This window comes from Drosophila biarmipes, chromosome 3L (genome assembly GCF_025231255.1).
Source record: "Drosophila biarmipes strain raj3 chromosome 3L, RU_DBia_V1.1, whole genome shotgun sequence".
In the NCBI taxonomy this organism is placed as follows: domain Eukaryota; kingdom Metazoa; phylum Arthropoda; class Insecta; order Diptera; family Drosophilidae; genus Drosophila; species Drosophila biarmipes.
Window position 1 is genome coordinate 8,560,686 of NC_066613.1, and position 27,484 is coordinate 8,588,169.

At 40.8% G+C, this 27,484-nt stretch overlaps 2 protein-coding genes across 3 annotated transcripts; one reads left to right on the plus strand and one right to left on the minus strand.

The window, feature by feature from the left end:
• Positions 1-7,534: 7,534 nt before the first annotated feature.
• Positions 7,535-9,475, minus strand: LOC108028125 (uncharacterized). 2 transcript variants are annotated; one of them, XM_017099775.3, is made up of 2 exons: positions 8,928-9,475; positions 7,535-8,450 (listed from the first exon to the last, which is right to left on the minus strand). In XM_017099775.3, the coding sequence occupies exons 1-2, from the start codon at positions 9,300-9,302 to the stop codon at positions 7,758-7,760; spliced, it is 1,068 nt and encodes a 355-aa protein (XP_016955264.2). In that variant the 5' UTR covers positions 9,303-9,475; the 3' UTR covers positions 7,535-7,757. The 2 variants fall into 2 exon arrangements, with proteins under 2 accessions (XP_016955264.2, XP_016955265.2); XM_017099776.3 differs by having other exon boundaries at positions 7,535-8,447; positions 8,928-9,474.
• Positions 9,476-20,580: 11,105 nt separating this feature from the next.
• On the plus strand, positions 20,581-21,564 carry LOC108028147 (androgen-induced gene 1 protein). The gene has a single exon (XM_017099804.3). The coding sequence runs from the start codon at positions 20,602-20,604 to the stop codon at positions 21,301-21,303; it is 702 nt and encodes a 233-aa protein (XP_016955293.2). The 5' UTR covers positions 20,581-20,601; the 3' UTR covers positions 21,304-21,564.
• Positions 21,565-27,484: the final 5,920 nt, after the last annotated feature.

Here is a 27,484-nt window from a genome sequence, read left to right on the forward strand (position 1 = left end):
TAATAGTTTACTTTTTAATAGAAATTTAACAACTAAATTTGTCCAATTTAAGCCCAGAACGGAAGTACACCTTTCTTTATTGTACCGTAAAAATTGTATTCCATTATTGTACATTTTCAATCTTTCTTAAGGGAGAAATAGATAGTGTTCACATCGGAACAGTGTTTTAGTGTGTATTTATCATTATTAAAAAAAAGAATCCTTGAATAGCTTTTCAACTTTGAAGTACTTCGACAACTACTCAATAGCTTCCTCACCACTGTGCGGGTGGCGTGTGTAAGTGGACCACTTGCATTTGAATCGCTGCTGACGCTGGCCGCCGTGGCAATTTTGCATTACTTTGCATAACCGACGGGTCTCCCGCTGCGGGGCGGCCTGCACACATATAGACTTTGGCAAGGGCTGAAGCGGGCGTTAGAGATACGCCCGACACTGTGTCTAGAAAATGGAGTTTTGCCGCTGTGCGCCTTTATTTAACCATAAACTGTTCTTTCATGGTCATTACGGAGGCTTCCTTTGCTGGATTCCGCACATTATTCTTATTTATCGGTGGCGCAGCAGCCCCAGAGTGGTTCGGCGGCACTGAAGGATTAACCTTTCCATATATAACGCAGGGCGCATTATTAACACGAATCTGGGGACTCTTTAAAGTAGGCGCCGCTCCACAGTTAGTTAACGATTTAACTTGGATTCGGCACGTTTTAAGCCATTTTGTAAGATAAATACTTTCAGCGCACACCCCAAAATGGTTTCGGAACCAGATCTGTTTACGTTCCTCATCCATCATGGGCCAGAATCTGCCTCCTGGTAACGAGGCGATGCTTTTACCCCCCATTTCTATTGTCTTGGCCAACTCCGCTTTGATTTGCAGAGGGCTAGGCGCACAAAGTGATGGAGGGAAAACCCTTTGGGGTGCTCGGGTTTAATAAGGTTTTCGGCGTTGTGCTGGAATCAATCAACAGAATCGTGGGAGATCCTTTCGCATGTTTCTCTGATTATTACGCTCATTACATAAAAAAACATTTCACTTTACTTCAGTTCACTCAGCTTTGTGCAGGAATTTGTTATTATTTTCGTGCTTGGTTGCTTTTTCACAGTTCGCCGGCTAAAATGAACTTGAGTGGGGCCGCAGCACACGTGGGGTAAAAGTCATTGGTTATCCCTTCGCTCGCAGTTCCTTTTGCTTTTCTTATTTTTCCTTTCAATACCCCATGTTTGCAAGGGCATATTGAGATGGAACAAAGCTTTTAAATGTTTGGAAAAAATCGAATATTATGTCCCTAATCACTAAATTGATGTGTGCACTTGGTGATAGAGATAAACGAGTTTTGGAAAGATAGGCGTGATAAAAATGATGGGAACACATTAAAGTTGGGTTATGTTAGCTTTGGTGTGATAATAAAAAACTCATTAGATTTATAGTTATACGGTATATTAAATTCGGATCGCTCTTAATTTTTGGCCCTTCCCATCTACTTTTTTTTGGATTTTCGTCAATCCGTTTGTGCGTTGAAATCCTTTCAAGTCGCAAGGGGCCAACGCGCGGAATTCATTTGTTAACCCGGAAGGGATAGGATGACGTCGACTGTCGCCGATGTCGTAGTCCTTGCCTAATCCACTGCAGGCGCGACCCGAACCCAAACGGAACCGGGACTCGGGATACAGAACTCAGGGCACGGGACACAGGACCCAGGACCTGGCAGTGTTTGCCTTCGCGAGAAATGATTGATGGAGGTACCGCCGAAGAGTTGAGCAAAAGAAAAATCAAAACAAAAAGCCGAGGAGAGTGGGTGTCCTGAAAGAAAAGCCATTTAATGCATTAAAGTGCTATTTTTCAGGCTTTAATACGCCTTTTCCTAACAAGGAGATCAATCACGAACCCTTTGCCGAAAAGTGGCTAATTTGCAATTGAGGGAAAATCCACACAGAGCGAAATGCGGGCCATGTTTTCCATTCTATATATAGTTAGGTTTGGTCTTGGAGGATTATTATTTCCTTTGGATTTTCGGGTTAAAGGGGGACTGGGATGTGCGCCTTGGGGTGCAAAGGGCTGGAACGGCCTCGGCTTGAAGTGCCGATCAGGAATTCACTTTGTCCGCCGCGCAGAACTTAATTTCCTCCATGGGTTTTATGTCCCTGGACCTTTTAACGACCCCATAAAGCGATGCGTTGGCTCATTCAGCCCGTCCCCCCGCTGGGCATCCTCCAGCTAGCCCTTTTGTCCATCATCGCCTCACCTGATGCCTGGAGTCCACTAACTGCTCGCTGTGCAGGGCTTTATTTGGTGTTTTTATGGCTAGTTACTCTCGTTTGATGGTATCAACATAATTTATGTATGAACACGAAACTACTAAGCGCACCAACAAAGTATCTACCGCTCGCTCTGACCGCCAACCTATTGGGGGAGAGGATCAGTGATGGGAAGATGTATCTTTTTTAATAGATATAATTTAGATATAACATATACAATTGTAATAAAAATTTATATTTTATTTAATAAATATTTATTTTTCCAAATTGCAATGTATTCATATTTCTTACACAAGATTCTTTACTCTGTTTTTCCCTGATTTAAATTTACTCAAGTATTTGGCCAATGATTTTGCGAAAATCAAGCTGGACCTTTTCATCACTGCGAGGCATACACGCTGCTTGGAGCCCAGGTAATAAAGCAATCGACTCTTGGTTAATTGCTGCCACTCAGAGTGAACAGTGCCCCGGGTGAAGTGGCACCACGAGGATGTGGGACTGGCGACAGAACGGTCGCATGGGTTAATGGGTCTCCCCTGGGATGGTGACTTTTAATTGATTCCGATGCGGACAGGTCCGGCGATGCCAGCTTCCATCCGCCGAGCTGGTTACCCTGCTTATCACCCCGGAATGCGACAATAGAATGTGCAGCCCCACGACATTCCGAAGACCAGTGTAATAAAAGACCCCGAAAATACGCAAACATTTTTCGTTCATTTAATTTTACGATATGCAAAGCATTCATAAAAAGCGCAACGGCAACTACGCCGGCAAATATTGTAATAAAAAGACGAGTGCCCACCAAGTACCAACACAACAAAATGTGTTCCAACTTCCGTTTCCGCTTCGCCATCGGCACCGCCGGCTCTTCCCCAAGGAGTGACAGTGGGTTGACGGATCTATATCTTACTAATATATCATTTGAAGTTATGATATATAGAGTATAAAAATATTTCAAATGGTTTTTAGATCTTGAACGTTATATATCTCTTGTATTACATGGGTTATTAGAGTATCTTCTATTTATTACCTCAAACATTAAATTTTAAATCATATAGTATTTAAAAATAAAAACTTACCATAATATATATGTTTGTATGTTTTAGATGATATTTGATTAGGAAGTAAATTACTTGTTCCCATCATTTTTTTTTGGTTTTTCGCTCCACACATTGGTGCCTTAGAGACAGATATTTGGCCCACCGTGGAGTGGTGGGTGGGCGACCAAGCCGGTATTTTTATACACATACCCGTTAAATTTAGCGCATACACGTAGCATAGCCCCCGTACACACCCAAGTGTGTGTATATATGTGGTCTATATGGAACGCAGTCATAATCGTAAACAAGTGACGGCGACCGCGACATTTTATGACTAGAGCCGTGTACTTGGCGAGTGGTTAATGTTAATGGCCGGCGGAAGGTCCGGCGTTCGGTTCGTTTTGGCCCGGTCCGGTCCGGCTGGGCGGAGGACGGGCACTCCGGCATAAATTAAAGCGCCGTTAAGCATAAGCTCGCCCAATTACCAAAGTATCCTTGGCCATTATATATACGGATTTATTATTGTGTTGACTGTCGTCCAGCGGAACTGCACCCACCGTCCGAGGAAATAAAAGAGGGGGTGGCGTGCATGCAAGGATGTCTTATCGGCCCTTTGTCATTTGTCATGTTAATTTAATGATTTTTCCCCACGGCCTGTCCGTCATTTTCCACCCACCTCTCCGTTCCGGACGTTATAACCTACCAGCGCATAGTGCTGATCTTTCCTGTATTTCAAAGGTTTTTATTTTGTTATCTGAAATAGAACATAAATAAACGATTTTCAAGGTAGAGATATATATTTTATATTACAAATAATATTTAAATATATATTGTAGATCTTTAAAAATAGATTAATCAAGACTAACAACAATTGGAGAGGGTTTCTAATCCTTACATTTTATTAATAGATCAGTAAGCTTTTTTCGACCTTTATAATAGGGCAGCACTGGAGGTAATTGGCATGTGTACTACGGGTATAATTTATGCTTTATGTGCGTGCACGAAAGACCGTAAACCAAAATATAAAGTCAACAGGGTTGTCAGCTCTTTTGACGTTAGGGTAAACATACTTTGAAAGCTTTGGTTTATGTTAAAGATTTGCAGCTACTCGACGCGGAACTAAAAACTGGAAAACAATTAGTTTTTATTTTAAAGAACTTTAAGTTGCATAGATATTTATTGTTCTTGCATTGAATTAAAAAGTAATCGTAAGGAAAAAAGAATTGGCGAGACTTTTATTGCTTTCAAAGGCCGGGAAATGCGTAAAAATCGTGTTACTAATTTAGATTCCAGATGCTTGCCGCCCCATACCATCACTTTGGCAGCGCAGTTCTGGCTCTAACCGAACGAGCGTCTTCTGCTTCGGTGTGTTCGTTTAATTAATGCGAAATCTAATTGAAAAACTGATACTCCGGCTGCTGGCTGCCACATTTGTGCGTGTACGCGTACGAGTATCTACAGTGTTAATTGAAATTTAATCTAGCCAACACGAACGGAGACGAAGACGGTTCTGCGATGTGATGAGAATGGGAATAGCAATGGAAATGGGACTGGGAATGGGACTGCACTGGGAGAAACTGCCATCGAGTTACTTTTTTACAGCCTTTAAAGTGTGATTCTACTTTTTATGAAGCTAAAGATATTTATTGCAAACCTTGTTCAGAAATCAGCAGCAAAATACTCATTTTAAAAATAGGATAACATTTAAATACGATCATTTCAAATGAAGGACAGCAACTTACCATGCCGATTTTTTCCAGTGTTCAAATGGGAATGCGAACAGGCAACAGCACGGGATGTATTTATCGGCAGCGTCAACGGCGGCACAGATTAGAAACATTTTGTGCGACTAAATAGCCTGAGTATCTCATGGATACGGATGCGGAGAGTCGCAGCTTTCCCTTCTCTGCTTTTTCCCAGCCCAGTCGAGAACTTTTCTCAGCCGCCTGCTGATTGGAGCCCATCCACGCTCGAGCTCCACTTACCTGTCCGCTTTTTGGCCCGGCCAGTCTCGACCGACCAGGTCAGCTGTGTTTGCTTGCAATTGCCGATTGGCGTTCCACGTTGTCGCCGTCGAAGTCCTGTTTGCTAGTGGGTCTTTGCAGCACTCGAAAAAATATGTGTACTTCCTCGGCAATCCTATTTACTTAGAAAATAAAAAATAATCCAGCGTAAAAAATCATTTCTTCTAATTAGCATTGAAATGCCAGTTATAGTTCAATGGTTAGCTAGAGGTAGGAATTTTGCTTAATTAACTTATGCATGTTTTTATAAAATCATAAACATTAAAGGTACTTGGCATTTACATTTAAGAAGCTTGTTTTCATCATGTCAATGGCTGCACATTTTTTCTGACTGTACTTCAATAGACCCAATCGCAATCTTGGTCGACGGCTCTGTCCCCGTCGTCGGCTTTTCTTTAATTTATTTTGTCTCCTCATGCAACTTGGCTTCAATCGAAGCCAACTCAAACTCACAGTCGAAGGCTAACGATGGCGGCTTGTTGCATTTCTTTAATTTATTTGAGTTGCGATTCATTTGCAGCACTTCGAGCGCTTTCGCATGTCTAGCTTTTTGTGGCCGAAGCTGCCGTATTGGGTTGCACTTTCCAGAACAATCGATCAACAGTATTCGCTGTGCTCAGTGTTCAGTCGGTTCATTTAACCTGACTGCCTCACTTTTGCCACCAATTAAAAGCTATTGAAACATCTAATTATAGCAAACTTAAGAGAAAATCAGCATTTGATTACAAAATTAAAGAATAAAGTAAAATAAATTCGGCTAATAAAAATCCAATTAGAAATTACTTAAATTGATGTTTCAAGTTAAGAAAGTCAAAGACATCGAACTAAATTGGGGTGCGGCAGGAATCTCTTTTACATTTCCCCCGAAGAGGTTTCTGCGAAATATCTAAACTCCGCTATAAAGTACATTAAATAGTTTTGAAATCTCTCCCATTGGGAAGTCATCTCTTGACATTGTCCTTCGCTTTCTCCAAAGTTTTAGCTGAGACTCCTATCTTCCGCATAGCCAAAAACTAAATCAATTGGGAGATTATATAACTGCAACGAAAACTAAAACCACTCCGTCGAAGTGGCTGCTTACGTGACCAGGCGAATGCAGTGTCTACAGCAAAAAGAAAAACAAAAAGTATCGGATGCCCCTCCCCCCGATTTTCCTACCCCTCACCTGCCATTTTCCTCCGTCGAACTGCCACGAACTGTTGAGCAGTCGAATCTTATTTGATTATAACGCCGAACGCCGAGTTCGCTGGCCGTTCATGAACTACAAAAGCCGCTGGCTGCGTTTCGCTTAGCGTTGCACTGCACTGAGAAAAATCACTGAGGACTAATAAACACTTAAATTTGCATTTTTAGTATCCAACCAAACTTGCTTATACTATTGATAAAAATTGTAGAGTGGAATCAATTAAATGTCTTTGCTATTATTGGTTATTAACATTTCAAATGTAAAAAAGGCAGTCTTAGGTAGATACATATGCATAATATAACTTATTTTACAATTCACTATATATTTCTTTCTGTGCACCATGGCCTCGTTGCGGTTGTTGGCTCTTGCAGCCGCACTCACACTTTGGCACTCGCACCGAAGTATCTTTCGGATGCAAAGGCGAAACGCACTGCGCCGAAAACGTGTGCGTTTTGCATTGCATCAGAAGTTGTTTCTAGGGAATGGTCGACTAGGTAATCCCCTAGGCCCAGCAGTCAAGCTGAACCCACGTAAGAAAATGATTAATATATTAATTAATGGGCAAAGTCTTCTAAGTAGCTTATACATTCGATTAAAATACAATTAATTATTAATTATATTATTCTGGGTAAGCCTACTTAATTCATAGCACTAATGGACTCACCTAGCAGTCTGAAGGCAGCGGCATCGTTCGACGGCCTAGAAGCTTAGCTCGCCAAACTGAAAAAATTGTTTAAAAATGCTATAAAAAAGCAAACACAAAACATGCTTTACAGCAATGCAATTTGGTGCTTGTTTGCTTTGCATTTTTTCTCCTAGTTTTTGTTTTGATAAATGGGTGCAGTACTTTTATTTATGCATCTTGTGTGTGTCTCACGCTAAAATAATTATCTGCATTGCCGTTCAGAGAGACACATAATTTAAAAGTTGCAGGCAGTTCTGCAAAACAAGATTCCCGACTACAACATATGTCTGAAAATATATTGATTGGATTTCGTAATTTAAACTTTACAAATTAAAACACAAGTGACAACTGATCAGTACATAACATGCGACGCGACATTTTGATTTGTTCCTTTACTAACGGATGATAATGCCTAATAGATATTTTATAAATTACTCTCTTCAAAGAGGAGTTAAGGAAACTTGGCCATAAAATCTGTAACAAGTTACTAGAAATAAACGAAAAACACATTTTTGAAACATTGCCAAAGGAGAAAGTTTGATATGAGGGGTCACAGGTGCCCCTCAGTAGTATTATGTTATGACTCCGTTTCTCAGCACCAGCTGTCGCAGGCTCTTGCACCCGGAGCTGTGGAGTTTCTCCATGGCCTCCTCGAGCACCAGGGACTCCATCTCCCTGCTGAGGACCCGCTGCTTGCTCTTCAACTCACTGGCCAGGCAATCCCTCAGGTCGTCCTGGTTGAAGAAGCGAAAGTTAACGATGGTGGTCTCCGCGGGAAGTTCCTGCAGCAGCTCGAACTGCTCCCAGTACACATCAGCCTCCAGGTTGAAAATGTAGATGACCAGGACCGTTTGATTCCGGTTGGGGCCGCCTTCGCGCTCCAGTATCAGCCGATTGTAGATGGGCACCAGCCCGTGGTCGCAGGTCGCCAGGTCGTCGATGATCAGCAGGCTGACCCCGCAGTCGGACAGTCCGTTGGCGAACTGCCTCACCAGGCGGACCCTGCTCGCCTCGTCCGGCACTTGGGTGCTCCAGGAGTACGAGTGGGCGTTTTCCCGCCAGGGAAAAGCGTTTCGCAGGGTATTCGCCGCCAGTGTCTTGCCCACTCCCGGCGGTCCCAAAAGAGCCACCGATCGGAAGAGCCCCGAGCCTCCCAGAGCCCTCTCCATGCGAGCCAAGGCCTGCTCCTGGTTGAGAACCACCCTGCCCATGTGCCGGAAAATCCGCCGCAGGTCCAGGACCTTCGAACTGCACAATCCATCCTGCTTTGGGATAGGTTTGTTTTTAGGTATGCTAAACGAGTATTCGATCTGACTTTTAAGAACTGGAGTAAATGGATTCTTTGTTTTTGGAAGAAATAATTTAATAATTGAAATAATGCGGGAAGAATACTTTTTGAGGGTTTTGTTTTATATTTTTGTAGGAAAGTAATTAAATTAATCCTTTTAAGCTTGGTGAAAAAATTTAAAGTTTTTATACTTAGCAAAATCATAAGTTCATCAAAATGTTTTAGGCACTGATTGCAAGGTTAATTAATGATTAGGATTAATACAAAAATGTTTAAATTTGTCACAAGCTAATTGGAATATGGCATTAATTAGGAATAATATTTTCTTACAATACTTTTCGATGTTAATAATTATTTAAAAAGTAGATCCTTAACTCTAAATTTCATCCGCTCTGTAGATTACAAAACTATTTGTTAAAGTGTTTCATCTTACATTACAGATTTTTAATCTTACATGCCCATAGGACTCCCCTGTTAGCTGATCTTCCTGCTCCAAACCCAACAGTCTTAGGGCGCCCATCCAGAGGCCTTCCTCCCGAGGCGGGGGCATATCCATCTGCTCGGTGGACATCTTCATTCCGAGGAAGAGCATTAGGATGAGGACCACGATCACCGATGCCAAGATGGCAACTCCTTGGAGGAGCTGCGACTGGCGGCTGGAGCGAAGCCGTTCGCGATACCGCCGACAGCTGGTGTTCCGCAGGATTCCCCGTTGCCGAGGATCCTCCTCCTCCGAGAAGTCACCTGCCTGGGGGTGACCGAGATTCAGGTTCCGGTACAGGAAAATTCGCCTGCGATAAGGATGGTTATTAAGGTCGAAGTGCGGCATTACTGTTCGCAATCAAGTATTTATCCCTCTGTGTGTGTCACTCTCTAAATTTTATTGCACTGCTGACGAATGGGCTTTTTCCTGCAGCTTCAGAATTTTATAGAGCTTGGTGCGTTTCTTATGTGTAATAAAGTGTAATTTAACTTGACACTTGACACATATTCCAAGCAAAATAAAGTTAAGGATTTTAAAACAGATACTATAGAAGAATATAAGTTTTTCAAAATCATAGAACAACGATTATATATTTCCATGAATATTTTGGACAATGACAATTTCTATTTCTATACTGTTCTTCCAAGCCATGGCAGACCCAAGAACCCACCCCGGCGGACCCAAAGCGCTTACTCATCATTATCGGACATTGGCAATCAGCTGATGCGGAGCGGCAGACACGATCATTACCATTACGCTGGCGATTAACCCCGCACTCAGAGCTCCAACTACAAGCGGCAACTGGGCCATCACCGTTCGCTCGAAAGCAGCTGGAAGATCTGGCGATCATAGTTACCAAACCAAACCAAGCCCAGCCGAACTGAACCGAGCCAAAGCAAGCCAAGCAGACCGACCAGACCCAGCCAAGTCGAGGAGACAGCGCAACCAAAGACATCCCAAGACAAGACAAAGCTGGGGACAGGCGGCCAAGCAGCCAGCCAGCTATTTTGGTACCTGGCAACAAACATGGCTCAAACGTACGAGACACTTTAGCAGGCATTCGTACACCGGCAATAGGCAAAAATAGAGGGAACCGTGAAGAACGAGTGCCTACTTTGGCATACCCTTTTTCTATATGAATTTAAGACTTTTATATCAAATTACAGAAATATTCGCAAGGTGGTATCATAGTTATTTAAAATGTTTAGGAAATCATTTTTAGGGAACTGATCAATAAATACAAGGATCAAAGTAAATAAAAAAATGTTATATCGATAGATATAAAAGAGTATTTTTAAAAGTATCCTCATAGATTCTGAGATCATGATCTGAAGAGTACAAAAAATCTAAAATACGTTGGAATATGATTGAATACCAACAAAGTAATATTCCAAATATTTGGTATTTTCGGATGGATATTTTATTGCCTTTCGTTGATTTCCAAGGGTAACCAATATTCGGATCGAACTTCTAAAATACTTTGGAATATGATTGAATACCAACAAAGCAATATTCCAAATATCGAGTATATTCGGATGGGTGTTTTATTGCCTTTCGTTGGTTTCCAAGGGTATCCAATATTCGGATCGAACCAAAGAGGTCTGACAGCCATGTAAAAAGTCAGTGCCGTAACGGTTTATGAAAATCAAGTTGGGCGACTTGCAAAAGTGTCTTCATAAATCAGTCAACGCTCCGGCTTCGAGCGTCAGCTGTCAGGCGGAGATCACTTGGAGCTCGGGGCCGGGGTCTTGGTGCTGCGGCTCGCTTGGGTTCACCGGTAATTACGCCGCCCCACCCCGCCCACTCGATGCCCCTCAATCGCAGTTTGGGTGCCATTATGCTCTCTACATGACATGACGCGGGGGGAAAGCTCTCGGGCGGGGCAAGAGTCGGTGGGCCCCAGAAACCGACTTTTACCGCCTCCCAGCGCTGGCATAGCTAGAGGTACATATCCAGTAAATTCAGTTTTTATAAACTGAAGATACATTTTCAAAAAATATATCACTCAAATGGGATCAAAACATCGGAAAGTCACAATATTTTTGTATTTTTTTTCAATAATATAAAATCGCCAATCCTCTAAATCGAAAGATATATCAAATAACATTTGTTCTTTAAAACCCTCTGAATATTTTGCTTAACCCTAAAGAAGCCGAAGTGCCAGCTCGAGTGCGCGCAGATAAAGAGACATTCAGATGGGTTCGGGTCTTGCCATATGATTTTGACAGCCCGTCTCCAAGTTGGAGTTGAGGTTGAAGATGGGCTTTGGCCTGGTCTGGTTCGCCAGTCAGCTGCTGAGTCAGCTGGTTTAATTGTTGGCACAGCGGAGAGTTTTTGCCAGTGAAACGTGTATGGAAAATTCCCAACTTCAATCGGCATTAGACAGCGCTATGTTGTGGTTAAGCCATAAATTAGGCAGCCCCCTTTTTCAGCTACTGAACAGAAACAAAAGAAGTCATTTCAGACCGCTGCTAGAGGACTGGTCTGTGAGCATAGTTTTTAATAATAATACTATGGGGTTTTAGAAAAGTCTAAAATATTTATATTTGTTTACTCTTTATGTTTCAAATTGATTTCTTGGGGGGCCTTTCCCATTTTACATCAGCTCCCAACACTCTTATGCAGAGTCAGAACTCGTCACCCTTACGTACATACATATGTACTAATTTAAAGTTTTCCCTACATTGCACCACACAGTTGGATGTCTTCAGTGTAGCCACTATGACTTACTTACCACTTAAAAACTTACTATAGTATTCATTTGTATTTCTAAATTATTAAATACCAAGTAAGATAGTAATATATCCGAAGTAAAGATGTTACTTTTAAGTACTATATTAAAATATTCCCTCATTACAATGTTCAGTCCTTCTTAAAGTTGTTAGATGTGATTACAAAGTACACCTTAAGCTACATAATACCTTTCAATACATTAAGAAAAAATTACTTATTTAATCTACATTTACTGATAGTATTTATGTATGGTAAATATAAGGAACTGAACTGAATACAGTGCAGTTAATTAAGGTTTTATCATAAACATACATATAATACGTATATGCACTGTATATGTTTGCCCATCTATAGCTACTAAAACCACTGCTCCTGGGACATTTCGCTAGGAGATGCAGATCTGCGGCTGTTGGCCATCGTGCCGAGCCAAAACGAGGCGCGGAGCTGGGACTGCAGGCGAAGAGGCCGAAACTGGCCAAACTGGTTGTCGGAGGTTGTTTCTTCTGCGGGCCCACTACCGGAGTTACACACATCGGTCCGCCGTACCCCGGCCCTGCCCGGGTTTTTGTTTTTTATTTTTTAGCGCCCCTCCGTTGCGTTGTTTACGTTTAGCTCGGCTTCCTCCATTCCACGCTGGTTTGTTTTGATTTGGGAAAGGTTGGCTGGAGAACTGGATGCCTGTTTGGTTGTTCTTGGGCTTAAGGTATTTGGATATTGTTTCGCTGGGCCTCCTATTTTCCACCGCGGCCCTCGAGCCCCTCCCCGCCGATCCCGACGTCTTCATCTGCCGTGCTTTATGATTTCAAGTAGTACCGCCGGACTTGTTTGTGCCGCTGCCCTTCGTCCCACCGAGCGAGCGAACTCCCTCCTCTTCCACGCGCTGGGAAGAAACTGGGTGCCGGTAGGGCACCCGGAGAATCCGCCTTTGCCTGCCTGCGCAGTGGGTTTCCAGGGCCCTCGGCCCCGGCCCACTCGAAACCCTTTGCCTAATTGAAATTCATGGCAAGTTAATCCCCGCCTGCAGAAAAGCACCTTCGACTGCCGCTCGTTGCCGTTTGTTTTGCTAGTTTTGGCCTCTTTTTCAAAAGCGGGGCTTGCCTATCTTATTTTAAGTTTCAGAGCGCCAAAGTACATTTAAAAATAAATTAATGGGTTACTTTGATAGACATATTATGCATATATCGCATTACCATCTATTCAATATTCGTGTGAATCGACTCTCGCTGTTCCCGTAATGAATATCTCCAAATGGTGTACGAACAACGATCTTGCAGAACGATGCAGTCAAGTGCGTACGTTGCCTGGGGAGCCCAAAAATTGGGGTCTTTGGGGAGGCTTTTATTATGCTTAGGGGGATTAGTTCCCCTCGAACACTTGTTGTTCGAAATGTTTTAGTGGGGAGAAAGCGGGGAGCGAATAGCTAAGATCAAGTTGAAGGCAATGAACAAAACATCTTTAATGCGTTCCCCATTATAAGGAGTACACTCAGCATATACGAGAGTCCCTGAAAATATATATTTTCTTTTAAATCAATTTTAACAAAAATTGACTGAGTAGGTACATCTTTTTTCGTAGTGCATGTAATGCCTAATGTCCCAAGGCATTGCCGATTAATTCAAGTCACAATGTTTAATAAAATGTATCAATGTAGGAATGTATCCCATGTATCTTGCCAATGAAGCAGAAGTTACATTGGCCCGCGGAACGCAATCAAATGCAAATGTGTTTCCAGCTGCCGCTGCCGAGAGGGATGTGGAGATAATTGTGCCATAAGTGAAAACATGTGGAACGCAGATCGGGAGTCGAAGATCAGCTGCTACATTCCAGGGCCAGATGTATCTATGGGACCACAGCTAGCTTCAACAACACGAAGATGTAATGCTCTTAGGGAATTAATCAATTTTACAGATATGTAAATTTATGTTGGCCCCTTTTGTTGGCCCAAAAAATGGAGCTTTGGGCGCTTAAACCAGAAATTCCCTCCCCAGATTCACTGAGATTCGTGTCCTCTGCCACCAGAAACATTCCGCTTTTCCGCTTTGGTTTTGCGCGAACTTATTAGCATAATGAGTAGAAATATTGCCCGAGCAGCACTCGCTTCGCCCTGGTTTATTTGACAACTTTTCCTAGCTGCCGCTCCACTGGCTGCGCTGGCCATTTGGCCATTTGGCCTTATGTCCCTTTCATCTCCCTGGTCATTATGTTAATAAGCGAAAGGAAAAATGCTGTCGCCGCCGGGCGAGTCCCCTCGAAGGCTGCAGTGCCCAGAGTCCTGATGGGACGCGGGGACGATATCCACCGATGGCCCCATAAAGCTCACTCCCGGCGAAAGATGTCGATTTGTTTTAATGCCACCCGGAACTAAGCGGACGGAAAGTGGGATGTAGGGATGCAGGACCTCGGGATGTCGGCCATCAAGCGGGTGTGCTTGCCGATGGCAGCCGAGAAAGGGTGTAATGACCACCGGAGATGACGAACAGCTTGGTCATACAAATGAACACAGAGACCCTTGAAGGTCGCACTTGTAGCCCCCGTGTTTGCGGCTAACAAATGGGCAGTACTTACATAAATTACACTCTTTTGGTTGAACTTTAGGGAATGAAGATATTTTAGAATTAGAAATCGGAAATACTTTTATGGCCTATCCCGCTTTGATTTATTTATTTGTTCTTACACGGTTCTGTCGGCATTTGGAAGGTAATGTTGACAAGTAAATGTATTGTAATTACTCCAAGTGGTATTTTATTTCAAATTTAAATATTCATAATCTAATGACTATTCATTACCACATATATATGATAGGGTAGGTATTTTACTTTGTTTATTTATTCTAAAAGCTGGACTCCAAAGGATCTCCAAAGATCACAGACAAGTTTAAGTCATGGGACCTAATCAGAATTACAGCTTCAGCATGGGCGAGTTCCTATCAATTTATATATACAACTCTTTTTAAAAACATGTCCGAAAATTACCTGTTCATAGGTTTCCCAAGTTTTTTAAGGACTGTATACCAAAAGCGGAAACGGTGGAGTAGAATGGAATGAATACGTAAATTGTGCCCAACCTGCCGCCTTAATGACGGCGATTAAGTGCAGTGGCGGCGGCTGTGGCCAGGTGAACCACACTCAAAGAAAAAATGTTTATAAATGAAATATATATTACATTTACCAAAAAACACAAAAAAACAACTTGGACTTTCTTAGCTTCCGCAAACAAAGAACTAGACCAACTGAAAGTCAAAAATAATGACTTTTAAATTTAAAAAGCAGAGGTATTTTTTTAGTGAGCCCTTGGATGAGTTTGGGATGGGGCGGTGACACATTGTGCGATACATGAAAAACTCGTAAAGCGAAAAGGAAACAATTACAAATGCGAGCGCACACACGTGCTCTCCAGCGCATTCAAATACTGAAATACAGAGGCAAAGGACCAAAGGATGCTGGATGGATGTTCTTGCGGGGTGTTCGCCGGGCGGAGTGGAGTGGGCGGCTCGCAGATGTTTGAAGGATTTCTATTACATTTCTGTTTTGTTTCTGCGCTGTCGTGGCTGCTTACTTGTATTTCCCTTTTTGGTTTTCCCTGTGCTGAAGAGTGAAATTGCTTCCGCCGCACTTAACGGTGCGCAGCACTGCCTTCATCTTCGTCTCGGATTTTTCCTCGGATCCTGCCCCATCCGCCCTCGCTGCTCCAGGCCGCCAGTCCTTCTCCACTTGATGCCAAACATTTCCGCAGCTCGTCGCATAATTTAATGCAAATACTCTCACCGCGCCCCATTCGCAGGACGCTGCTCAGTGCTGTCCCGCGAAAAGCCGAAGAAAGCGCTATAAACTGGGTAAAAGTATGCGAAAGTAGCTTCTGTTCTTGATAACAAAAGGGGAGTTTTCCCATAAAAACAGACGCCTTTGATCAAAGTTTCGCAGGCGTCATTGAAAACCGTAAACATTTTGAAGGGGAAAATCATACCAGTGTTTACTTAATTTCTAAATATATTTAATATTATTAAAAATAGGAAAAGAAGTAAAGAAAAAAGATAGTAGCACTTCTCTGACGGGGTTTCTTCTGGCTCTTTTCCCCTCCTCGTTTTGGCATCACTGCGTGTGGCACTAAATATCGATTTTAATAGGAAAGCTGGATTTTTGTGCATCTCGCTGGCTGCTTGTCCTTGGGCTGACCTTTGCGAGCTGCATCCTGCATCCTGCAGCCGGCTCTTGGCCAGGTCCTTGAGAGCTGTTGCAGAGCTCCTTGGGCGGCAATGGCTTTCAGTGCCAACTAGTTGGTAATTTAAGCTGAATGTCAATTTCGCTTTAAACATCGAGTCTTTACTAAACGTCTGGAGATGGGAAAAATGAGCGTAATAAATTGTGTAGTTTATTTTTAACAAACAAAGTATACTTTTAACATTTCTCATTTACTTTTTGAGCATATTTGAGCTTTGTAGCTCGTGCTTATCTAACTAAAACGTGGAAATTGACCCAGTTTTTAAGGGCATAGTAGGTATTTTCGGTTTTTTTCAGTTTGTTATTGCTTATTCAAGAATTTGCTTTCATTATTATACTCTAACCGGAGCAAAATCAACGATATTGTGAATTTTTGTATTCTTGATACATGGTTACCTGATCCTACCTAAAGATTTCGATTGTTGGTTGTTTTTTTTGCACTTTAATTTGTTATGTTTTCATGTTTTAAAAGTTTTTTAACTAATTTCGCCTACGATTTGCAAAATTTTAAAACATTAATGTATCAAACTAAATTGTGAATTTTTAGCCCAATCGTGGGCAATATAGAACTGACATCCAAATCCGTATTGAATATTTAGGATTTCATGCGTCGGTTTATGTATGCACATAATTTGCATGTTTGTTACTACAAAGTGATGTCCTGACTGCGGAATTAGGCGACATGTGCAGAGCAAAAAGCAGAAATTCAAACATTTCAGAACGAAATTTAAGTATGCGAGCTTGAATGTTAAAAAAGGATAAGTCCAACTCGCTTGGAAAATAAAGAAACAAGGAAAAGGGGCTTATAGCGGATTTATTTGGCAACACACGTGTCTATGTAGTCCGCAAATCCCACCGTCTGAGAACCATTTCCCCTGCCAACCTCCACAACTGAAAAGCAAACACAGGTTCACGCAATCCAAATATTACCGTGAGCGCTCCTAAAAGATACAAATTTGCGAAATACACACACAACAAAAAACGAGGGCAGAGTCCTCAGGAAGAAAAGGAGGAAGGAGATGATAATGTTCAAAGGGATTCAATAACATTTTACATATTGGATGATTTTGCACATGAACCATATGTATTTATTATATATCTGTCAGTCATAAATCGTATACCATTACTTTAAGTCAGGAACAGATACAATTTATGTAAGTTGTGTGAAACTGAAAACAGCTTCCGCAACTTTTGCCACGTTTTCCCCAACTTTGTGTTTAAATATTAGGCTCGTATACCAACCTCCTCGGGAGACAAGAATTCGGCAATACAAGTAGATCAGCCATTTCCCAGCCTACTTTGCCGCCGAACGCTTTGCGCTTAATGAGTTTTCTACTTGCGGTTTCGGGGAAAATTTGCGCAAAAATGCGACTCTTACCTTTAAGTGGCAAGGGGACTGGAAAACGGGTTGGATGCTGTGGGGCGTCGTGGTTTCCACCACAGTGGTGAGCAGCGAACAACAGGACCGTATGCGCTGTAAATGTTTTAGTGGTTACCGCGTTTAAGTCATTAGAGAAAATTCCTAGCAACCAAAGGGGGTTGGGCGATATTTGCTCCCGAATTTGAATCTCAAAGGCTGTGACTTACATATATTATGCGGCAGTTTTGGGCTTTGACATTTTCAACAGAGCCGGAAATTCTTTGGGGTGTTTGCTGCAATGCTTTTGAACATTTTACAATATGAATGGTGGCACTACACTTTAGGGATACGTTCTAAAAGGGGAGAAAATATAGTTTTTTCAATAAAACGTGTTAAAATTGTTTCCGATTTTTGTAGTTCCAAATTACATTAGGATAAAGTTTCTATTTTTTTCAAGAAATTGTGAATATAATAATGAAAACCAGGGAGTAGAATAATCTAAAAATGGACGTAAGTATTTTGCTTTAGTTATAGTATAAGATTTGACATTTATCTCTAGTGTTTTCATACTTGTTTTGAAAAATTAAGATTTATTAGCCAATAAAATGAAACTTATGTTAAAATGTAAACTATTTTAAATGCAACAAACTTCCTAAAACCAGTTTTCAACATATCTACCTAACTTTTGACCTAAAACTAGGTTGTACGAATGTAGAAGAATTTGCTATGCAAAAGGCCATGGTGGGTAAATAACCATTTCTTTTTTTATTATACACTACTCCAAAATGTCGAGAAAAATAAAGCTGTTGGTCTTGGAAAATGTTATTTAGCTATGTTAAACTGAAAAAACTACTTATTAACTAGTGGTTAACCAAAGTACATTTTATCTTAATCATAAAATAAACCGTATAGGTTTAAGTCTACAATATTTTTGAGAATAACTCCAATAGACGACTCGAGGAGAGGGAAAAGTGTATGGCAAACAAGCCCTATTCATCAATCGCTCTCTTGAGCGACGCTTATTTCGCTCACTTCGTAGCTCACAAAGACCTGACTCTGTTCTCTTACACCCTAACCCGGCTCTTTGCTGCGGCTCAAGAGATTCCGCAGCGCAGTTCCACTCAACACACCCTCCCCAGAGTTCGAGCCCCCGGAGGTTGACATGTTTGACTGTCAAATATTGTTCAGGCCATCACAAGTGCGAAAATATCTGCCAGATTCGGCTGCCTCTACTTGGATACTTCTGTCGCAATGACCGTAGCGAAACGTGTCCGACATCGCCTAAAAAATTAACAGCACTGCTCCAATTAGTCTGGGCGGTGCGGATCATAATTACAAGGGCACACACCGACTTTATAAATATTTCGCAGGCATCAAACCACCGAACCTGCGTCACGGTACGCGATTTTCGCGACTCCTTTCGTTTTTAACTCCACTTTGCCCCCGCTCTTGGCAGACGCTTAAATTGAATTTATAAATAGTACAGCCCACTATTTATCGTTCACCATCAAATTCTTTCTGCAAAGATCCACTAATCAAACATATCTAGACTTGCCTTAAACTAAAGCTATGGTCAGAAGCTTAAACTAGATGGCCAAATAAATATGATTAGCTATAAAACTTTAAAAGAATAGATGAAAAAAAAAAAAACCTTATCCAAATTTATAGCAATATTAAAAGTTGTACTTTATAATCGCATTTAAATAATATATATATATTGTTAGTTTATTTTTAGAAAACAACTGATAATTTATTCGAATGAAGGCTTGCGCTTGGTCAAATAGTGAGGAGTGTCAAGAATGAATTTAAACTTATTTTAAACAACGTTTTGAAAGCTTGTTCTTACCAATATTGTAATTGTATTTTTTTTTTACTTACATTTAAAATATATTTTCAAGTAAATATAAGTAATAAAACGAATTTCATTAAAAAATGGGTTCTTAAAAAATTTAAAGCTTACCTTTTTAAAAAGACCGTAAGAAGTTGGTTATTAAAATTCATGAATTAAAAAATGTAAAATTGGGCTCTGTGGTAATTGTTATTATGTCTAGTACTGTTATTCAAACTGAAACAAAGGGAAACATTAATTTTCCTGTGTACTAGATAATTCGCTTACACTCCTGGTGACCTTTTTTCGAGGGACTTTTAAAAGTGCCAAAGGTTTGATCCTAACGAAAGTGATTCGAGATACAAAAATATGAAGTGTACTATTGAACTTTTGGAAACACTGAAAGGTTGTTTGGGCCGTCAGATGGCTGGATCGAATTGAGCCGAAGGTAATTTAACTGTTGGCGAAAGGTCCTGCGCCGGACATATGGTGCTGATGGGCCTGGCTAATTATCGCTGAGATCTGCACGCCGACAAAGGTAAACAAACAAATATTTACGGAGCACACATCCAATTGATTGGCTGCGGTGGTCTTCTCCTACCATCGCTCTTCCCTCTTCCATCCCACCGAACATCTGGTTTCGAAATTGGAGTACCCCTGACCGGCGAATCAGCTGGGCCCAAGGTCGCACCCCTGTTATTTTCTCTGCAAACTCCCCATTTTCAATCATCACATTATCTTTTATTTTTGCAGTGGGGTCAAGAGTTGAAATAACAAGGAATTTGATACATCGGGTTTTCCCAAACCTTAACCATCTGGGTATCTTTGGGTAGTTATGGATTGGGAGCTTTTGTAATGGCAGTGTGATTGAATAAATAACATGAAAATTCTTTTTAAATAACAATCGATATAATAGGGGGAAATTTAAAAATCTTTTAAAAATTATTTTGGAATCTATACTTAAAATGTAAAAGAAAAGTAAGAATCACTTCAAAATTGTTTTTTTAATTTACTGTTCTTCCTCAAACTATAGGAAACGAAAATTAAATATATTATTTATATTTTTACTTTTATCCCCCAATAGATAACGATATAATTTAAAAAATTTTACTTACCTTTTCTATTTGATTGCTAAACTCAAAAAAAAATTTGTTTATGCATTTGGAAGTCACATTCTTAGGCGTTTACTATGCATTGCTATGTGATTATTCCTTAAAAAAGGGTCATAATTTCTACGTATATATTTCGGTTTCTCATTTCTGTTTCTCTTTCAAAGATTCTAAAAATTGTCTGGCCCAAGGTTTGGATTCTTGTAATAAACCACACAACACAAATATGTTTATTAAAATAGTATCTCAAAAGGGTATGAAGGAAAGGCATGTGATTTTTAAATTTCGTACCAGGAACCACTTAGATGAAACCGATTTTGCTCGGGTCGAATTGATTTGGGGGCCGATACCCACGGCGCCGTGACACATCGGCGGAGCGCCCAGTATCCATCCGGAAATGGAGCGACGAACCGCGAGCCGGGCGAGCGTGCTGCTGCACCTGACGGCCGCCGTGCACCTGGGCTACGCCATCTACTACGACTACCGGTTCGCGCAGCTGCCCCAGCTGGCGGTGACCCTGCGGCTGGAGCCGCCGATGGGCGGCAAGTTCAAGTACATGACCTTCCTGGGCGGCCTGCTGCAGTTCGGCTACTACTCCCTGGCGCTGACCTACGACCTCCTGCGGCTAAGGTCCCTGCGAAAGCTGCGCGACTACGTACTGGCCACCTACGTGGTGCCCCTGGCCCTCACGGTGGGCATGACCTTCTGGACCCTCTATGGCATCGACCGCGAGTCGATCTACCCGGAGCTGCTCGACCTGGTCTACCCCAACTGGCTGAACCACGCCATGCACACCTTCGTCGTGGTCTACGCCCTCGTGGAAATGGGCGTCACCCGCCACCAGTATCCGCAGCGCAGGAGGGGATTCGCCGGACTGGGCGCCTTCATGGCGGCCTACCTGGTGTGGATTCACTTCGTCTGGTTCCGGACGGGCATCTGGGTGTACCCCTTCCTGGGCGGCATCGAGTGGCCCGTGCGGATCCTCTTCTTCGCCCTGATCATGGCCCTCGGCTTCGGTTACTATCTGCTGGGCGAGCACCTCAACCTCGTCCTGTCGGTGCGGAGTCCTCGAGATCGCAGGTGGAGTGGCAGCGATTGAATATACTTTATTGGTAGTTTAGGGTTCGGAAGGTAACAAATGCATCTTACGGTTTATTATACTTTATTTAATGTATTGTCTTAAGTGTACTTGAAACTAGAGAGTTATAACCATAAACTGTTTAAATTCGGAAGCAAGTCTAGGCATTATAGATATATAGGTACTAATAGCACACTAAATTTATACTGGGAAGTAATGGAATTTGTACCAACTTTAACTTTCATTCAAAATAAAACTGCTGGCAATCAGCCCTAAAACAAAGTACACATCTTTAACAAGAAGACAGAAACGAAAATGGGTCTGAATAAATTATTTGGTTTTCCATATCCCGTGGTCATTGAAAAGCCAGCTGCTTTCGAGCAGAATTCATCTGGATTCCAACTTATTCACATTCAATTTTATAACAGTCACGTGCGAAAATCTCAGCTGCCTTATGATTCCGGAAAACTCATTCATTGTCTCACTCAATCCTTTCAGCGGGAGGTTCCGGTTTGGTTTTGGATTTCGGTTCCGATTTCAAAAACAATTCAGGACACCACTTGTGCCAATATTTCGAAAGTCAGCATTCGTTCAGTTCAGCATTGTTTGCCGGAAAGGCAGATGTGTAATAGCCCACTCCTGTCACTCAGTCTTTGTGTTCTCCACATGATGTCTCATTGCAAACATTTTCTTTCTTATGTTTACGCGCCAGATGATTGCCAAATAATATTTAATTATCCAGTTTTTAACTCACAATGATTGTGGTACTTTGAAAAAGGAGGGAAACTAAATGAAAATGTTTTTGTAAATCTGACTTTTTTGAATAAGACATTGCAATTGCAAATCATGCCTGATGAATGCATAAATCTGATTAAATGTGGTTTCAAGCTAATATAAGAAATGTTCATGTTCAATATAAGGCAGGAAAATTCACAAATATATTGGGAATAATTTTATTCTTAATGAGAGATTACCCAGTCAAATGTTTATAAAAATAAATAATCTTAAAATTCTGGTTAATAATATTTAATACCGGATATGTGCCAAAAGCAAATTTTGTCTTCAAATGCAATTTGGAATGCGGCTTTATGAAAAGGTTAAAAACCTTAAATCATCTGGGCCGAAACGAAGCCGGATTGTTGACAAGCTGTTAAATTTCGATTAGCACACGCGAACAGCTGTTGGATTGTTTGATCAATTCTCTGGAGTAGCACGTTTGAAGATCGTTGGGGCATAACCCCATAGCCAAGGTCAACGACAGCTGCCGCTAAAATGCTTTAGGTGGTCATTGATATTATAAATTGAATATACTACTTAAGCAACGAGAACTTGATTTTTCTTAGATCCCTAGCATACTTACAATATAATACGTACAAAACGAGAATTCGGATCTCCCTTAAGTCCCTAGTCGGTATAATGCCTTACTTAGGAAATATTTATATAGCTGGTCGTTGAAAAACAACAGAGAACTGCCTTTAATTGCTGGGACGCCTTGCTGACTCCGCTGGGCAGTGGGCCATTAAAACTAATTGGTCTGATTGATTCAGTTTTTCGTCGTGCACTGAGAAAATCACCAGCAAACAATAATTAAGAGTGCACTTAAGTAACATAGCTACTTGCTATACGAAATGTAGTAAAGAAATTGAAAACTAAAAAGAGCTTATAATTTTACATTTTCTTTGTAAAGATTTTTTTTTTATTATCCTAAAAATGAATTACTTTGATGAAAATACAAAGTTAACTTGCTACTTGGTTTTCCCAGTGTGGAGCACTCACATCAGTCATTGCATTCGCGTGCATGGTTTGTTAGTTCTTTGCAATTTAATTTAATTAATGAGCGTATGTATCAATTGGCTTGCAATTGTTTAATTACTTGTATCGTGTTGTGTTTTAGATGCCGATATTTTATTTCCTCCTCGAAACAGGAACAGTAAGAAAACGTTTAATGTCTTAACGTCATGTAAGATTCTCTACTATATTTTAGATCTCAAATTATATTTTAAGAATTGCTTTGTTAAATGATTAACTCAATAGTACAGAATAACTTATAAAAGATTAAAGAATGTATATATTAGTATGTAAAAAAGTGAGGATCATATCGATTGTATAGGTATACAGACGACTGTGCACCGCGTTTATTCTGTTAATTATTCACTTCAAAGTTGTCGTGAAAATGATTTGCATGAACTAGCATTTAATAAATTTGTCAATTGATCCCCACACGTAGTTTCGGCGGCACGTAGGTCATAATGCAACAGACACGTTGCTCCGATGTCGCCATCGATTAGCCGTGACGTAGGACGGGGAGTCGGACGACGACACGTGCGGTTCAGAGGTCGGCGGCTACGTCAAAGAAACCACTCCTCAAAGCGACTCGTGCCGGAAGGATCGGTGGAAACTAACCAGACGTCACTCCTGAGTACCGTGACGTGGGCGCCACTCATAGGTACGATGTATTACAGTATTGTATTTTAAATAAATCAATTAAAGTTCTATACTTTTTGCCCAAGCTCAGAAATTATTTAGGAATACTATTTATTGTCTAGATAAACTACGATTGAAGTATGTTGAAAAAAGTTAAATAAAGTTAAGAGATGAGGACTCTGAATTTAGTGCTAGAAGTTTAGAGCCTACTTAAGCATCAAAATCATTTCCAAAGTGACTGCAAATACCTACTATTATATTAACCCCTTAAATTAGTAGTATCTCATCAGTAAAATAATTTCTGGCTAAAGATACAGATCAGTGTCCTCTTTATAAATGCTTTTTGGGGGGCGATACTTTCCATTTTTTGTATCTCCAAGTAGCTAGAGCTCGCCGAGGACCGTGTCCAGCCGGTCTCCCACTTAAAATCGCTGCTGGCAGAGGTGACTAACAGTACTTACGGACTGGCCGGCCAGCGCTGGGGCTCCGATAATTATCCGCCGAACCTTCAACTCGCGTGCTGTTGCTGGGCGAGCGACGATCGAGGAACCGGTCGATGACTAATCATCAATCATGCGATGTTGTGAAAACTGCCTCGATCTGGCCTGCAATTGCACGGATCTCGATCTGATCGCTCTGGCGACCGATTTCTTGTTTTGCCAAACCGAATACGGAGTTCCCTAAGGTTATACATTTATTGATAAACCTATAAGGTTTCGATTTTGTGTGCCCGAAAAAAACGATTCTATAAGTTCAATTTAGCTAGTTTCCAAAGATTTAAGTATTAGGGATGTTGACCCAAAAGGAAGGTTTATAAAATAATGTAAAAAACACCTAAATAAATATTACCCTTAAAAGTTTGTGGTGCAAATATGATCATTAAAAAGGTTTTATCAATTCATTACCCGACTTAAACAAAATTTGTATTGCACCTACACTACCTTTTCATTTCACAGAGTATTTATTAGTTAATAGCGACATGATGTAGTTTTTCGTTATTACAGTCCGCCGTTTCATGTATCATAGGCGTGCGTCCAAGGCGTAATTCCCAGAGTTTATGGTTTCTTGAAATAAAAAGTAAGTTAAAAATACTTGTATATTAAGTGTTAGGGGCTCCAATTTCAGTTTTAACATTTTGAGCCCACATATGTAATTTAATTGGACCCCCTTCGACGCCCATGCATGGCAGTTCAACCGCGGCGGGCACAAAATCACACGCTGCCGTCAGCTTGTCTGGCGCGATTTTATTTTAGCGTTTGTTGCTGCCTTTTTTGTATTTTCTCTAGCACTATTTGCAGTTAGCCGTTGGCCGTGTAATTGCAGGCAAAAAGGCGGCACAAATGTCGTTTGCCCCTCCACCCGGCGAACCCCTTTTCAGATGGTCGTAGAGGTGAGCATATTTCCAATTTTAAACATACATGTTGGGTGTGGAAAAAGGTGTACAGTGTACAGGGGGTGAAGCCTTTGGGACCTGTTATACCTACCTAAATATACAACAAATTCTGAAACACTGAAACATCACTTAATTTTTGAAAATTATAGCTGAACAATATTGAATAAAAGACATGTTTTTAATTTGAAGTACAAGGTTGTACACTAGAAAACTTAATTTTATTTTAATTTAATTTTATGTTTTGATACCAGTTACATCTCTAGGGTGCACCTTTAGTGATATTATTGTAGCGGGTTACATCGTGGGACTTACGTAATCGAGCAAAGGCGGGAAAATGAAATAAAATTGCATTTTTATAATGGGCGATTCCCATTGCGACATCGGGCAGGTGGTCCCAATAACAAAATAGAATATAACAAATAAATTTCAACAAGCTTGGCGATATATGCGACCAAAATTCTCAAGAGTGAGATTCACCGAAGTCTTAGTACCTATGATAAAAGAATGACACAGAAAATTTAAAAAACCACTTACTGCTGGGACTCTCTTCTTTGTTTAATAGTATAAAGGGTATATCTTTAACATTTAAAAGCGTAAAAACTATTACACTTATTAAAAATATATTAATACCATGTTTAAATATTTAAAATATTGTTTTGCCAAAAGCAGCTGTAGTTGGGCATAACCGTCTGAAGACCTGACTCGAAGCGAAAGCTGCATGGCAATATGGGTGCGAATTGCGTCAGAGACTGTGTGAAAAGCTAATGGACGCGCCGAATGCCAAATCCAATTTACGATTCCCCAGTTCGGCTGAGATTTCCTCCTCACTCATTTCGATTTCGGTGCAGCTTCCGATTTGGCCTGCCGCCTGCGGTTTATGTTTGCCAATTCTGCGGCGTCTTTCACCCGCCGCATCTTTCCACCAATTTCCACCGCTGACAGGCCACACACATCTCTGCCCCTGTTCAGGAACACAGCAACACACAAGTATCTCGCCTCTGACTATCCGACTATCTGAGAAATGCAGCAGAACCGTGCAGAACAAAAAGATCAAAAGGCACACTGCAATCCGGCCCTGGGTCCCCTGGAAAAACTATTAGTGGGGTGTATGGGGCTACTGCGGAGTACGTGGCTAAAATATTATGGTTTTATATTTTATAATAAATTTATTTAATAATTTAATATATTATTAATTATATATGCTTATTTATAATATGGCATTTCCCTATCTTAATATTACTACATCCAATGTATTGTTAAGATACCGAAATATATTTTGCTTTAAGTACTCACATTCAGTTAAAAATGCATTATAAATGTATAAGAACTATCTTGCGCTTATAGCAGTTATAAACATTCTTTAAATAATTCATTCGGTACATACTTATTGATATTATAGCATCTCGATGTTCAAATATTACTAAAAAATATAATTTCTAAGGCTTATAGTGCCTTAATATTATACTGAAAGTAATTTATGGTTTGTTTAGAGATTGTAATACAATTTTGGGAAATTTGTAGGACTTGATTTAGATCCATACACTTTCAATTTAGAATTCTTGACAAATTTATAAGACAGTAAGTGGCAACAATAGCAGCCACAAACATTTTGTGAAATAACTCTTCCTAGACCATTAACCTTGGATTTCCACGGTATATCCTAATTGGTACTGTAGGATCTCGTTGGGCCTGCTTACGTAGCTTGTTGATGTTTTCGTAGCTGACTCTTCGTTGACGTTTGTTTATAATTTGCGTAGCGCTTCGATTTTATTATTTCTGTTGCTTCCTTCTGAAAATAATCATTTTATTTTTGATCGCTCTCGAGTCTGGCCATAAATTATACCACCAAACGGAGCAGTGTGCGTGTGTTCGTTCCCCAGAAGGTAAATATTCGGCCAGAATCCCCACACTTTGTGCCGGACAAGTGCCAGTACATGTGTACGAAAATACATAAAAACTTTCGTATCCATCTAGTTTGGATTTTACATGTGTCTATAAGTTCCATTGCAGCTGTTACTCAGCTGGATCAAACTCGGCAAGATCGAATGCACTATGTTTTTGACCCTTTGAAAAGGTGAAGAATCCCAACTTTACTAATAATATTACATTAAATAATAATATTGATTATTTATATATGTCAAGTTTTTATGAATGTAATGCCCATTAATCGACGTTCGTCTAGAAGGTTATTCAAATTTTTGTCTAGCTGCAATTTGATTTAAAAATTGGTACAATTGTCGAAAATTTCACATGAGCTCTGCCAATTTCGCCTTGCATGCGTTCAGTTCATGTATCTGAAAATGTATCTGTATCTGCGTATGCGAATTTAGTGCGCACACGAACACGCACGCGGCGTATGCAAATTGCGGTGGGGCAGGTCGCAAA

Coding starts and splice junctions, on each gene's coding strand:
- LOC108028125 (XM_017099775.3), bottom strand. CDS start 9,302: ATGCCGCACTTCGACCTTAATAACCATCCTTATCGCAGGCGAATTTTC. Junction 8,451..8,927: donor CAGGGGAGTCCTATGGGCAT/GTAAGATTAAAA, acceptor CCTATCCCAAAG/CAGGATGGATTGTGCAGTTC.
- LOC108028147 (XM_017099804.3), top strand. CDS start 20,602: ATGGAGCGACGAACCGCGAGCCGGGCGAGCGTGCTGCTGCACCTGACG.